The sequence below is a fragment of the Epinephelus fuscoguttatus genome, linkage group LG3 (assembly GCF_011397635.1).
Source record: "Epinephelus fuscoguttatus linkage group LG3, E.fuscoguttatus.final_Chr_v1".
Lineage (NCBI taxonomy): Eukaryota > Metazoa > Chordata > Actinopteri > Perciformes > Serranidae > Epinephelus > Epinephelus fuscoguttatus.
Window position 1 is genome coordinate 4,765,958 of NC_064754.1, and position 14,877 is coordinate 4,780,834.

Genomic DNA, 14,877 nt, shown 5'->3' on the forward strand with positions numbered 1-14,877 from the left:
GAAGACAGGAACTATTAAGTGGACCTTAGGTAAATAAAAGAAATAAAATCAACAAAATCACGATTTGGATCCAGCAATATCTGATCAAATAATAAGTGCACCAGTCCAACCAATCAGTAATTTAACTAAGAAAGTGTTGCTGAAAACTATTTTGATCAGAATATGAACTAAATGACATGTTGCATTCTTGGTTAAGGTTGTGACTCGTTTATTTTTGACCAAAATATGTCTCACTCCTCTTTTGGAATTACTGCTTGCTACAAGTTTGAAATTTCTGTGGCAGTTAATGTTTTATTTTAAAGTCGTGTACTTACACAGGACATCTATGAACAAAGAGTCAGAGCTGATCCATCCATACTGATTCTCAGACTTGCAGTAGTAGAGTCCTCTGTCCTCAGAGCTGATGGAGGTGAAATGATAGATGCCTTCTGGTCCTTGAGGCAGATTTTGGTTCTTCTTGTACCAGGTGTATTTAGCTGCTGGGTTAGCATCACTGCTACAGGTCAGAGTCACTGAACTGCCCTCCACTATCTCAGCAGAGGGACTCACTGACACAGAGGGAAGCTTTGGAGCATCTGGAGGAGAGGCAAAAAGTCATTTAGATTACCATAAGCAAAGTGTATATGTGGCCCATATTATTTTCATGATACATAATATATATTTATGTAGTTAGCAGCTAACAGTAATGTGTAAACTAGTCCATACTCATTGAGTGCACAGTTGCCCACATACAGTTTCACATGGTGTGTGTTTGGGATACAGGTCATAGGAAATTGCAGATTAAATTGTCAACTGAACCCATTAAGAAGAGCAATGTATTCAGACAGAGTTTTTGTGAATTTGATAGTACAATTGCTTTATTGAAAGTACAGTAGTTTGCCAGTTGCCAATAGTGGGATAGTTAGTGGGCTGAAACTGTACATTAGTAGCTGAGGTAGCACGTTGAAAGGCAGATAGTTAAAGTGTTTATATGTTGTATTGACTTAAAAGTGGGGCGCACTGGTAGTTCACATGGGAAAGGTGCGGCTAGCCCTTGTTGCAGCAGTGTGGGTTGGAATTCGGCCTTCATTCTTTGTTACATGTCTTCTTTGCTCTCTCTCTCTCCCATCCTTCCTCTCTTCACTGTCCTGTCAAATATAGGCAAAAAATACTAGCTCTCTAGCGCCCCCATTTTGTTTGATGGGGTCAATAATGGAGGGGTCCCCTCAGATTATGTGTGGTCATATGCCTACAAAGTTGCGTGGTGATGGGTGAAACCCTTGAGATGTTATACACCTTTATGTGATGAGCCACGCCCTCCGCAATATTCATTGCCTTATAGAAGCTCAGTTTTAGGAAGTTTTCCAACTTTTGCCAAGAGGGAACTTTAGATATTGCTCCCTAGATTATGTTCACCCAGTTTCATGCAGATCGCTCAAACTTCCTAGGAAGAGATCCATTTGAAGTGTTTTTCAAAAAATTCAAAATGGCAGAAAATCTATATAACCGGAAGTTCTTGAGGCAAATGTGTTCCTCATGAGGAGAGGCATCTCTGTGCAAAGTTTCATGTCTCTACGACATACGGGGCATGAGATATGCCCATTCAAAGTCTGACATTTCAATCAGTTGCTATAGCGCCCCCCTTTGGCCAATTGATGTAATATTGCTTCATTGGCATCCTCCCATGACCCTCTACCACTGTGCCAAATTTCACATGGATTGACCAAGTCAGTGAGGAGAAAAACGTGGAACAGACACACACACAGAGTTTTCATCATTATATAGTAAGATAATCTTGGGACTGTAAAAGTGTGCCTTTTTCTTTAAATACAGGAGCAATGTTGGCAAAGTGATTTTACCTGTAATGTTTCATGTAGCTCAGAACTGAAATCTAACTATTAGATTGGTAAAAAATTTTGGTTTATAGTTTTCATCATTTGTTAATGGTGAACAACAGGAACTCATAATACATCCTGCATTAATTCGTTTAATAAATCACCATGAGCCACACATTAGTTAAGCATTATTTATGATTCATACCCCTATTATACAGCAACTTAAAGTATTATGAGTATTATTATTATTATTATTATTATGAGACGCCTTAAAATTTAAAGTAAGAGAACACAAAAGTATAAGAGAGAGAAGACAAAAGTTATCTCAAGGGAATGCTGAGGTTTCATGAGGGAGCACAGTGTGAGTGCCAAAAGAAAAGTGCAGGCACAGTCAGTAAAACTTAAAAGTTAAAGTGGCTTACTGACAGATGACAGAAAGCCTTAATCATTTGTTTTACTCACATTTCACATCAATAGAGATGGATTCAGACGTCCTCCTCCCCAGCTCGTTCTCTGCTGTGCAGTAATACTGTCCAGAGTCAGAGGACTGGATGGAGCTGAAGACAAGCTGTGGTTCTGTACTGAGAGGTTTAAGGTTTGGATTTCCATTCTTCTTGTACCAGGTGTATTTAGCTGCTGGGTTAGCATCACTGCTACAGGTCAGAGTCACTGAACTGCCCTCCACTATCTCAGCAGAGGGACTCACTGACACAGAGGGAAGCTTTGGAGCATCTGGAGGAGATGGAAGGGACAGGTGATCCTTAAAAAAGTAACCTCTTGCCTATAATGCTTTGTATTAATCTAGATGTAAGTCACAGACTGTTGGAGATACTGGCCATAGACATGTCTGCCTTCTGGCTTGTGCAGAAACAGATTTAAAGAAACTTAAGAGTGATATGTTTTTTCAGAAATCATGACCTGGTTAATCAAGATAATTCACAGACCTTGATGTGAGCAGTTTCATGTAGGAACTATTTTCTTTCTACCTAACTACACCCACCCACCACATTACTGTGTGTCATGCTTAGAATAACTGCCATAGCAACATCATTCAGCGGAAACTCAAATTTTCAAAAAGGGTGTTGTTTGTTTCTTTTAAGTAAGCTATGTCTCACTCACACTTCACACTGATAAAGATGTATCCAGACGTCCTCCTCCCCAACTCATTTTCAGCTGTGCAGTAATACTGTCCGGAGTCAGAGGACTGGACTGAGCTGAGGACAAGCTGTGGTTTATTACTGAGAGGTTTAAGGTCTGGATTTCCATTCTCCTTGTACCAGGTGTATTTAGCTGCTGGGTTAGCATCACTGCTACAGGTCAGAGTCACTGAACTGCCCTCTGCTACGTCAGCCGAGGGACGCGCTGACACAGAGGGAAGCTTTGGAGCATCTGGAAATAATGAATATACAAAGTCATTTCACCAAAGAATTAATTTCTATAGTTGAGACAAAATAATAAAACTTTAAAACACACTGAATTAAAAGTAAGAGGCGTAATTCTAATGGGAACCACACAAGTAAATCTGATGTCTTGATAACTGGTATAAAGGTTTCTACCCTTATGACATTATGTCATTGATACACCATTGTAAACTCACAGACTGAAGGAGAGCGGTGATTCTCATATCCTTTGAAAGCACAGGAGATGATGTCTTCAAGATGAAACTGGCCTCTGTAAGAATACGTTACTCCTTTGACAATCTCTCCGTTCTTGAACCAGACGTAGGAGAGACGACCAGCTGGACTGCAGCTGCTCTGACACCTCAACTCTGCCTCAGTAACAGACTGCTGGACCACTGCTTTTGTCACTTGCACCCGGGGAGCTGGATATGAAAGAGAGGGGACAGAGATAACAAATAATCCACTGAACAAACAGTTACTAAGTTGATAAGAATTACTGTATGGGATGAATGACTAAACTGATGCATGATCCTTTTTAAGTTGGAAGCAGAATCATCAGGTTCACATTAAACTGTTCTATGTGTTATATTGAAACATACTGTCACTGTGTTTGGATTAAATGTCATGTGTTCATCATCAGTACCTGCGACAGTCAGCGTTGTACCAGGTAAATCAGTCTGCCATTCAAAGCGTTGTGCTTTGAATTTGAAGCGATACTCGGCTGAGTCGCTCTCTCTCAGGTCATTGATGCTCAGAGTTGCAAGTCCTCTCTCTGTTGCCACTCTTCCCGATACCTTAAACTGAACACGACCTGCGTACCGAGGGTCTCCAGTAAGGTCCTCAGGCTGTGAAGGATTCTGCCACTGATGACTGCGTCCAGGGCTGAACCAGAATTTGAATTCAAGATATAAGCCTAGTTCATAGCCATAGTAAGAGCAAGAAATGTCCACGGATGAGCCCTTGAAGGCACAAATGCTTCTCTTGTTGTAGGACACTATGTTGCAGTATCTGTTATGGGCACCTGAGAAAATTAAACATTTGTAAACACATTTGCTGGAGTAAAATAAATGCAGTTATGTACGGAAGCCCTGAGAGTCAAGTGAGAAAAGAAAATTCTGGTGATGCATTTTCTAAGTCTGATCTAAATTGTTTTTGCTCCTGTGGAAAACAGACGAAATTAGCAGTCTTGCCAGGAGAATCTTTTTTTTTTCTTCTAAAATCAGAGGTTTTATTTTATTTGATTTTATCTTATGTGAAGGGCCAATCACACCTACAGGTGGCGCTAGAAACGCCAATTTGAAATGCCCTTTCAAGCCTGTAGAGCGGGGTGTGTGCGCAACCGGGCGATCAAAACATTGAAAATGGACCCAAGATGGAGCTATGGTGCTACTGGCGCCTGACTCCCAAAAGTTGAGATTATTTCAACTTTCAGCGTCTACAAACGCGCATCTAAAAAGATGCCAGAAGAATAATGCGCGTCTAAATTGACACCAGAAAGACGCTCGTCATAAAAAATGCTTGAAAACCCGTCAGACTCACCGTATCATAGGGAATCAATTGTCTTACTGGCGTCTTGTTTCTAGCGCTCCTTGTAGGTGTGATCGCCCCCTAATTGGTCATTTTTTCCAAATGTTTGTGGTTGTGATACTCATTTTGGCCACAAGAGGCTACCCCACGTATGAAGTAGGACTAAAAGCATTTGTGTTTTCTTCCAGGTGAGGCAGGTTAGCAAAGATTAAAATACATTTTTAGCCAAAAGAAAGGCATGACAGTAATAATCCATAACTTGCTAACACACAGTGCATATTTATCTTCTGTTTAGAGTTTATTGAGAAATTAGAAATCACCTGGAAGAAGACATGAATGCTTTTAAGCCGTATTTAGATCATGGGGTAGTGGCAGACTTCAGCCTCTTGCCTTTTTTTTCACCCGCCTTTAAGTCACAAAAACAGGAGAAAAAACAATTTGATCAATCACCAGAATTTCTTTTCTCATTTGCCTCTAGGTAGTCATGATACAGGAAATCAAGTAAAAAGTGTCACTCACACTCTGGACGAGATGCAAATTCTTCAAATCCTCTTATAGCGCAGGCAAAACTGTCTTTATAATAAAAGTTAGTTTCGTAAGTTTTTCCTTCCTTTGTCTGTCCTTTGATCGAGCTCTTTCCACTTATATACCAGAAGTAGGTCGGAGGACCAGGTAGCTGACATGTGCTTTCACAAGACAGCTCTGCATGGACACTTGATACACTTGGTTTGAAGACCTTGGACCTCACCTGGAGAGCTGTGTATGTGGAGAACGATGAACAGTTTAGACTGAACTGTCAAGATACATGCACACACACACACACACACACACACACACACACACATATACAAATTCACAGGAGTGTTTCCAGGATGAACCATTTTGAGTCTTCATCTGAAAATGTTACCTGTGACAGACAGAGTGACTCCAGGTGAACCAATAAATCTCCCATCAGGTTGGTGTGTTATGAACATGAACTTGTACACAGCTGAGTCGCTCTCTCTCAGGTCTGTGATTCTCAGAGTGCAGTCCTTGTCAGTAGAACTGTACTGTACACGACCTGCGTACTCTGCATCTGTTGTCAGATCCACTGGTGCAAAATCACCTCCTTTCGTGAACCATAATTTTTCTGTAACTGTTGTAGCTGGATCATTTCCTCCGGATGGGTACGTGTAGCTGCAGCGTATGTCCACTGTTGATCCTGCTAAGGCACAGATCTGAGTAGAGGTGTAAGTCACTGCCCGGTTATTTTGACCCTGTATCACTGTAACACAGAGCACATCAGGAACTACAGTCAGATTGATACCAACAGCAGGGCACAGAGTTCGATTAGTAAAATGATTCATACACATCAGATGCAATGATCCATGAATGAGCAACTTAAATGTTACGAATGAACATTCATAAGAGATGTCTGGCTTTGAATGATAATGAAATAACTATTGCATGAATAGTAAAATGACTTAACTCTGCAACAGAACAAAATAATATAGTGGAACTGTCTGACTAACATAATTTGAATGGGTAAGGTAAACTGAGGTAATAATAATTAACCAAAAGTTGCAATATGTAGTGCCTATCTAATCTTAGGATGAACCACTGGTGCCCCAAGAGGGGGCGGGGGTGACCATGGCCCCCTGAGACAATTGCCATCCGTCCTGCATCTGGTTCCCCGCTGGCATAACAAATTGTAGGCCACAAATACTGTTTTTAAGACACTGTAGAACACTTACTTTTTAAGATAGGGTGAAGATAGTGGTCTCATGTGAAACTAGACAATCTCAGGCATCCACTGGTACCAACTGTGCTGGCATAGCTTGTCGGGAAGGGGGCTAAGTAATGCTCCAAATTTAGGCCAACTTTCAGCAAGGGGACAACTGGCAAAGCAATTTTGAACTCTCAACTCAAGATATCTGAACGACAACAGCTTCTGATGCCCAAGAGTCTCCCCTAAACTTGAGAGGGCTTGTTCATTGTAAGGTGGAATTTACACTTCTACATCGAATCGACGCCGTAGTTATGTTGTAGGCTCTGTGTGGACGCAGAGCCTATGCCGTAACCTACGCCATAGCCTGACATGCACCTCCCCAGAAAAGTAACTACGTGTCACGGTGACTTCCTGTCTGTTTCTGTAAGCTGAAACCATTTCCCTCAGTGGAAACAAAACTTTTATGAACTTTATTTTTACAGATAAGAAACAATAAATTGTGAGGACAATAGAACCTCCACAACAAAGCATTTTAAGTCTTGTGTGTGTCCTTGTATTGTATTTTCTCATCACTGTTCTGTCTGTAATCAGGTCACTGATTGTGAAAGGAGAAGTGCAGAGAACGTGACTTTGTGTTCTCAGTTTCAACCATAAACAGACACGGCTCACACAGGTCAGGAAATGCAAGAATAGAATTTGGTGTGAACGCACAGCCTATACAGCAATAGCACAATAATGTTGATACAGAGAAGTTCAGTTTGGTTAAGGACTTTGGTCTGTTCAGATGGAGACATTGTAGGACACAGATATGTTTATATTTGGCACTGTGTGTTGCACCAGCTTTCCCATTTGTTGTTAAAATCAAGCACAAATGCAGCTAAATTTCATCACCTATGAGTGACTTCAAACACCACACTAATTGTGCTGCTTTTGAAACACAAACTGCTTACACAAAAACACACATTTACACACTGAATGATGAAGTTTGGGGCTATTTCAGTTTGTTTGTTTGTTTCCAAAATATGAACAAACTGTTAACTGACATCTAGTAAAGTCCCTCCATTGAAAAGCTATATGAATGCATTTTAAAATCTTAAATCAACCTGCTCACGTTACACTCACTCTAGTTGCTGAATGCAACAGTGAAAGTGAAAGAAGTGAAAACATACCATACCTGATACAGAGAGAAAGAAGAAAAGGATTCCAACTGTTGCTACTTTAAAACCCATAACTCGTCTTTTCTTCTCTCTGCTGTGGCTTCAGAGACTTGAGAACACACCAGCTGGTAAATAACACACACGAGAAACACATCAATAAAATATAACTGACCGTGTGCTGTCTGCATTGCTGTATTTCACAATCTTTACCTGCCATTAAAATCCAAAATGCAAAAGAACAACATCCAACTTCAATTTGTTGCTGAAGCTCTAAACTGAGCCGTGCAGGAAGTAGTGTTTGTATCACATGGAAAGTCAAGTGTCCGTGTCCCTTCTGGGGTCAGGAGACGGTCACAAACTGTTACACAAGATGAGTTATCTTCCTTTATTAGTGAAACTGATAATAAAGCACTGTGTGGCGACCCCTGCTGTTGATTGCTCAGCAGAGTTCTTGCATTTCACCTCACAGTTGTTTACAGGTTCTGGTGACAATCAGCTGTTCCCAGCTTAGAAAATCTAAGCTCTGTTCGCCATTGTCTCTCTGTGTGTCCCTGCAGGCCTCCTTCTGGATATGTGGCAGCATTAGTTTCACCTCTTTCCACCAGTTTCCTTTATTTTCTGCATTTTTTTAACTTCCACACTCCTTTCTTACCCCTCATACACATGTTATACTACTGATTTACACATCATCAGAAGAGGAAGAAGAAGATGTACTTTATAAATCCCTTAGGGGAAATTAAGTTTTTTTACTCTGTTGTCATATAGCCTACACACAGGCCCGAAATACACACACATACACAAACAGGACCCATACATGCATTGGATGAGGAGATATCAGAGTGAGGGGGCTGCCTGTGGACAGGTGAACCAACTTTATAACATGCAGACTGGATGAGCCGGGGATCGAATCACCGATCCTCTGAGTAATGGATGACCCTCTCTACCACCTCCAGTCAGTTGTGCAGGTGTGACTACAGACAACTGACAGATACAAGGATTTTAAGAAAGCACTGGTGCAGCTTCATCCTTCATCACAGTAACACAGATCAAGCAGTGCTCCTGTGGTGCTCAGTGAGAAATGCATGTTGCTAATACAGAGAGGGGAAGTAGATGGTGAATGGGCTTGCACTTGTATAGTGCCTGTCTTGTCGTCTGACCATTTAAAACACCTTTTCACTGCTTGCCATATTTACACACACACATTCATGGTGGCCAAGGCGCCATACAGCAGGAAGCATACAAGGTGCCACCTGCTACTCCTGTTGCTCACTGAAATCACGTGTATGTATATGTGACCTCACTTTCCCCATGGAAGTCTTGACATACAGAACTCAAGTGTAACTTAGAGAATGAGACTTTTACTGCACTGAAGCGTGAAATGAGCATTCATTAAACTATCTGCAGGGTGGTTATCAGTCTGTTTTTGTCCACTGCTCACCAGCAGAGGGCCGTCAATATCTATGTTTTACTCAGAGCCTAATTATATACAAAATGTTATCTTACTATATCTGTGTCTGTCTGTGTGTGTGTGTGTTCCATGTTTTTCTCCTCACTGACTTGGTCAGTCCATGTGAAATTTGGCACAGTGGTAGAGGGTCATGGGAGGATGCCAATGAAGCAATATTACATCAATTGGCCAAAGGGGGGCGCTATAGCAACCGACTGATATTGCAAACTTTGAATGGGCATATCTCATGCCCCGTATGTCGTAGAGACATGAAACTTTGCACAGAGATGCCTCTCCTCATGAGGAACACATTTGCCTCAAGAACCCATAACTTCCGCTTATATAGATTTTCCGCCATTTTGAATTTTTTGAAAAACACTTCAAATGGATCTCTTCCTAGGAAGTTTGAGCGATCTGCATGAAACTGGGTGAACATAATCTAGGGACCAATATCTAAAGTTCCCTCTTGGCAAAAGTTGGAAAACTTCCTAAAACTGAGCTTCTATAAGGCAATGAATATTGCGGAGGGCGTGGCTCATCACATAAAGGTGTATAACATCTCAAGGGTTTCACCCATCACCACGCAACTTTGTAGGCATATGAGCACACATAATCTGAGGGGACCCCTCCATTATTGACCCCATCAAACAAAATGGGGGCGCTAGAGAGCTCATTTCTTATCTAGGCCTAACCGCCATATGGATTTTTACTAAACTTAGATATGTAGAACAGGACGCCTCAAGGTGACTGGAGAAATTTAACTCTAATTGGCAACTGGGTGGCGCTATAACAACAGAAAAATGCTTCAAAATGGCTAAAATGCGACCAGTCGCTGTGGCTCCCCCTGTGGACCAATGTTGGTGGTTTTTTTCTAATTTTTGGCATGACTAAGTCATGGTATAGTATGCTGCTGCAACAAGGGCTAGCCGCACCTTTCCCATGTGAACTACCAGTCATCCCCACTTTTAAGTCAATACAACATATAAACACTTTAACTATCTGCCTTTCAACGTGCTACCTCAACTACTATTGTACAGTTTTGGCCTACTAACTATCCCACTATTGGCAATGGTACTACTGTACTTTCAATAAAGCAATCGTACTATCAAATTCACAAAAACTCTGTCTGAATACATTGCTCTTCTTAATGGGTTTAATCTGCAATTTCCTATGACCTGTATCCCAAACACACACCATGTGAAACTGTATGTGGGCAACTGTGCACTCATTGAGTATGGACTAGTTTATATAAATGGAGTTTGAACCCCGTGGCAGGAGCATAGAGGCTACTTGATTCATTGCGAGAACCTAAAAAGTAGTTCACAATTTCTCCATGTGTGTTTTAACGTAATAGCCAGTTTGCACTGAGACAGGTTTTGCTTTTTGCAGTTTAGATGTTGTGGCATATCAGTCCTGTTTAGACTAGCCATTAAAAATACCACTCATATAAGCTTTCAGTGGAAGTGATGGGGACAGAATGCACAGTACTCGTATTGTGTTTCAAGTTAGACAAATCGAGTGGCAGTCTTCAATTACAGTTATCACAGAATGACATTTGCTCTTTCCTTAAAGTCTTGAGCTGCAGTGGAAGAACAGCAGCTACTTCACTATGCTCACACTCACCAATAGAAACAAGCTCCTGAAAATCGACTCACTGACCCTGCCACCACTCGCAGAGCACTCACCATAGCACATGACCCCTGTCACCCCCTCAACCCTGCTTCATTCTCCTCCTTCCCTCTGGCTGCAGATACAGACAATACTCTGCAAGAGATCTTTGCTTTGGGAGGAGTTTTATGCTCTCAGCCATTATTGATTAATAAATAACCTGGGGTTACTGTAACAGACTTGTGCTGTGCTGTCGTGGTGTTCTTGTCCATTTATAACCTGCTCTGAGTAGACTGTGGTGACATTTTTTCTCTATGGTGCGCAATAAAGAATTAATCGGAATCTGAAAAATTAGGCTTGTTTTTGTGTTTGATTCTTGTCTCATCCAAGTAAACTGATGAGTCTTATTAAGCAGTGGCTGTTTCAGGTTGTGCATTAACAGAGTTTATTACACTGTTTTATATATATAGACAAATGAGTCAGAGCAAACAAACTGATTTGAACTTTATTTGCACTCATTACTGATAAATAAAAGCTTCCCCCTGAATAACAAACACAAAAACCCTGTGCAGCAGTGAGAGGGAACTGACATAATGTTGAAACTACCATACGTGCAATACATAGAAAACTGTGTGATAGATCTTACGTTTATCAATGTGTTAACATATACTATACTGTTCAAAATATACTGTACAATATGTGTGAAATATTTCCATGTCTGTTTTGACTTCATGCACCTTCTCTGCCAGGACAGATGTGATATGATGGGGCTATCAATATTTCTTAAAATAAATTTGCAACATTAAAATCTACAATAACATTTGAAACTGTGAACATATGTATTGTACCTGCACAGGCACAAATATAATTTGCATTCCACTCAAATCTTCTGCCACATGCTGCTGCCGACTGCCTGTGATGCTGACTAGATATATCCACTTCAATGTCTGACTGCATCTGAAGAAAATCAAATAAAGTTCTGGTGAGTTATTTCTCAGAAATGTAACCAGGGCGATGTTTTTAGTTTGTGATTTTTTTCCTCATGCAGCAGACTCAAACCTGGCTGAGCTTCACACCAGGTCTTCCTGCACCTCTGCGTCTTCTCTCCGTGCTGCAGTGTCTGAGATGTTCTCATACACAGAGTCTGCCTGATAGGGAGAGACGACAAGATGAGAGTGAGAATATGTAAATTATCTTCATGGCCTCATAAATTAACATCATTTTAACCATTCTGGTACAGTAGGTTCTACCACTGTGGCCCAATCTCTGTCTCACCTCCGGAGTCTCTTTGGGTTCATTTGGTTCACTGGTGGAGCTCAGAGTTGTCTTCTTCCTGAATCTAATCCAAGAACAAATAAGTAAAACATCTGATCCAAAACTATGATAGAAAATATTCAAAGTAATCAGTGATTGATTTTTATATTTTCACCTCATGCAGAGACAAAATAGAAGCAGTAGAGTCGCTATCACAACCACCAGAGTCAGCCTGATGATATTCATGATCCTTGTTGATTTACCTGGAAATGGAGATTGACAGTTATGAGATATATACAGTGCTGTGCCTCACTGGAAGGGTTTGATACAAGAATTAGTAATTAATAATAATAAATCCATTATGTCATGAAACCTGGAAATGTATCACACATGACTAATTAACATAATTAACTATTGAACACACCTGCTGTAATTACTGAAGTAAATAACATTATAAGGCATCTGACAGACAGGCTCATTGTGACACACAGACAGAAGTTTTTTGAAACCTAAATTTAACTCAAGAGATAATGAGAAGTAGTCATGAGTTTGGATTGAGGCTTGCCTCAACCTGTGGCTGCTGTGGCAAAGACACAGTCATTGTAAGAGAGGACCTGCTCTAGCAGGTGAGCTAGTGGGTGCCCCTGATTCCTTCCTCTTCCTATGAATAACGCATGCAGCATCTTTTCCACGTGAGTTGTGCCAGGATGGTGTTAACACACACCAAATGGTGCTGTGGTTTAAACTTGTGCCCAGTTTCAAGAAAAAGGGCGTCAATACATTTTCTTAAATCCATTAAATGAAGATAAGCGGAGACTGCATTAAAAAAACCTGAAGCTGCTTTTTTAATTACAGAAGACGGTGGATTTGAAACTAGTAGAGCCAAAGAAAGTAGTTATGATCTTCTCCTGTAAAGACTGGGCAGATTTAAGCTGCTGTTTATTCTTAAATTAGCTGTTACACTCACATTTCACATGAACAAAGTTGGAGTCAGACATCGTCTTCCCCAGCTCGTTCTCAGCTGCACAGAAATACTGTCCAGAGTCAGAGGACTGGATGGAGCTGAAGGCAAGCTGTGGCTCTTCACTGAGCAGTGTTTGATTCTTGGTCTTGTACCAGGTGTAGTTAGCTGCTGGGTTAGCATCACTGCTACAGGTCAGAGTCACTGAACTGCCCTCCACTATCTCAGCAGAGGGACTCACTGACACAGAGGGAAGCTTTGGAGCATCTGGAGATGAATGAACATTAATAACTTCAAGATTAGAATCTGTTATTAAAGAACATGTATAAGGATTCACTGTAATTGTATTGTCATGTTAGAGTTTATGAAGTGTGATTTTTGTCCTGACACAGTGGAGTAAACTTACACACTGAAGGAGAGGGGTAATTCTCATATCCTTTCAGAGCACAGTAATAGGTGTTTGCAGGATTCAAGATGTCTGTAAAAGAAGATGTGTATTCCCAGATTGTCTGTCCATTCCTGTACCAGATGTAGTAATGATGATCAGGTCGAGCACAACTGTTGTGGCATATCAGTTCTGACCAGGTACTATGGGATGACCTCCTCACCTGCACCTGGAGATCTGGTTTTGTGGAGATGAAACAGAAATGTTATTTTAGATAAAACGAATGCAAATTCACACACACAATGCATTTATATTAATGTTTCCTAGATGATAATCATTTGGGGAAAAAACTTATGAATGAAAATGTTACCTGTGACAGACAAAGTGACTCCAGGTTTACCAGTTACAGTCCCACCTTGGTCTGTTGTGAACCTGAACATGTACACAGCTGAGTCGCTCTCTCTCAGGTCTGTGATTCTCAGAGTGCAGTAGTTGTTATAGTAACTGTACTGAACACGACCTGAATACTGTGGGTCTGTTGTCAGATCTACAGATTCATATTCTTTAAACCATAATGTTTTCTTCAATCTGGTATAACGTGACTTTATTCTGGATGGGTATGTGTAGCTGCAGTGTATTTCCACTGTTGATCCTTTTACAGCACAGATCTCAGTAGGACTGTAAGTCACTCCCCAGTCATCCTGACCCTGTATCACTGTAACACAGAGCACATCAGGAACCACAATCAGACTCAGAACAACAGGAGACAGACATTCCTTTATAGCAAAGCTACTTCAATTTGTGGAGCTACAGCTCTGTGTTAGATGTCCTGTTATGACTTCTAATTAAAGTAAGAGAAGTGAATGTCTGGTGTTTAAAGGGGATGGCACCACATTGCACAACATAAAACCGTCCTCTGTATGTCTGAACTGCCTCACAATATGAATGTAGATGTACAGTACCTTGTACAGAGAGAAGGAAGACGACAAATCCACTCGCTGCTGCTGCTAAACTCATGGCTGCTCCTCACGTCTCTGTTAAATCACAGCAGATCACACACATGAGAAATACTGTGTGTGTGTCAGAAAGTCAGAATACACATTTCTATATTACAAAATGAGGATGTGGTCTGTGAAGACAGTGTGTGTGTGCTGTGGCTGGACACGTTGCACTAAATAGATATGAAGGTGTTTAACCAGGCCTGGCTTCCTTCCTCTTTACTTCAGTAACCTACACGATCACACGAATGACCATGTGGAAATGGAGAAATGAATCTTCCAGCTGTTGTGGAGAGGATGCATTAGCTTCTTAAAATGCAGTTTGTGCACGTGACAATAGAGGGCCCAACCTGCCAGCCCTCACTGACACCTCACAGAGCTCTGACCATAGCACACAACCCCTGCAGGCCTCTCAAACCACGCTTCATCCTCCTCCCCTCTGATACAGACAACTACTCTGCAAGAGGAGTTTTCACTTTAAATAACCTGAGCTCAATATTATGCTGCGTTGTTGTGATGTTCTTATATGTGTCAGCTGTTCTGCGTGTTTGATGGCATAGACTGTGATGTCATTTTTTTTCCCTACAGAGTAGAATAAAGAATTAATTGAATCTAATA

General features: G+C 41.0%; 1 protein-coding gene across 3 annotated transcripts in view; it reads right to left on the bottom strand.

Moving 5' to 3' along the window:
* LOC125885208 (hemicentin-1-like) overlaps positions 1-7,932 on the bottom strand; it is a 114,013-nt gene extending 106,081 nt beyond the window's left edge. For all 3 annotated transcript variants that reach the window (XM_049570768.1, XM_049570760.1, XM_049570751.1), the window contains exons 1-9: positions 7,817-7,932; positions 7,624-7,731; positions 5,649-6,005; positions 5,261-5,497; positions 3,858-4,235; positions 3,412-3,636; positions 2,934-3,203; positions 2,277-2,546; positions 315-575 (exon numbers count right to left, since the gene is read on the bottom strand). In XM_049570768.1, coding sequence (XP_049426725.1) covers positions 315-575; positions 2,277-2,546; positions 2,934-3,203; positions 3,412-3,636; positions 3,858-4,235; positions 5,261-5,497; positions 5,649-6,005; positions 7,624-7,678 — 2,053 coding nt within the window. In that variant the 5' untranslated portion in view covers positions 7,679-7,731; positions 7,817-7,932. The remainder of the gene's footprint in view (positions 1-314; positions 576-2,276; positions 2,547-2,933; positions 3,204-3,411; positions 3,637-3,857; positions 4,236-5,260; positions 5,498-5,648; positions 6,006-7,623; positions 7,732-7,816) is intronic.
* Positions 7,933-14,877: the final 6,945 nt, after the last annotated feature.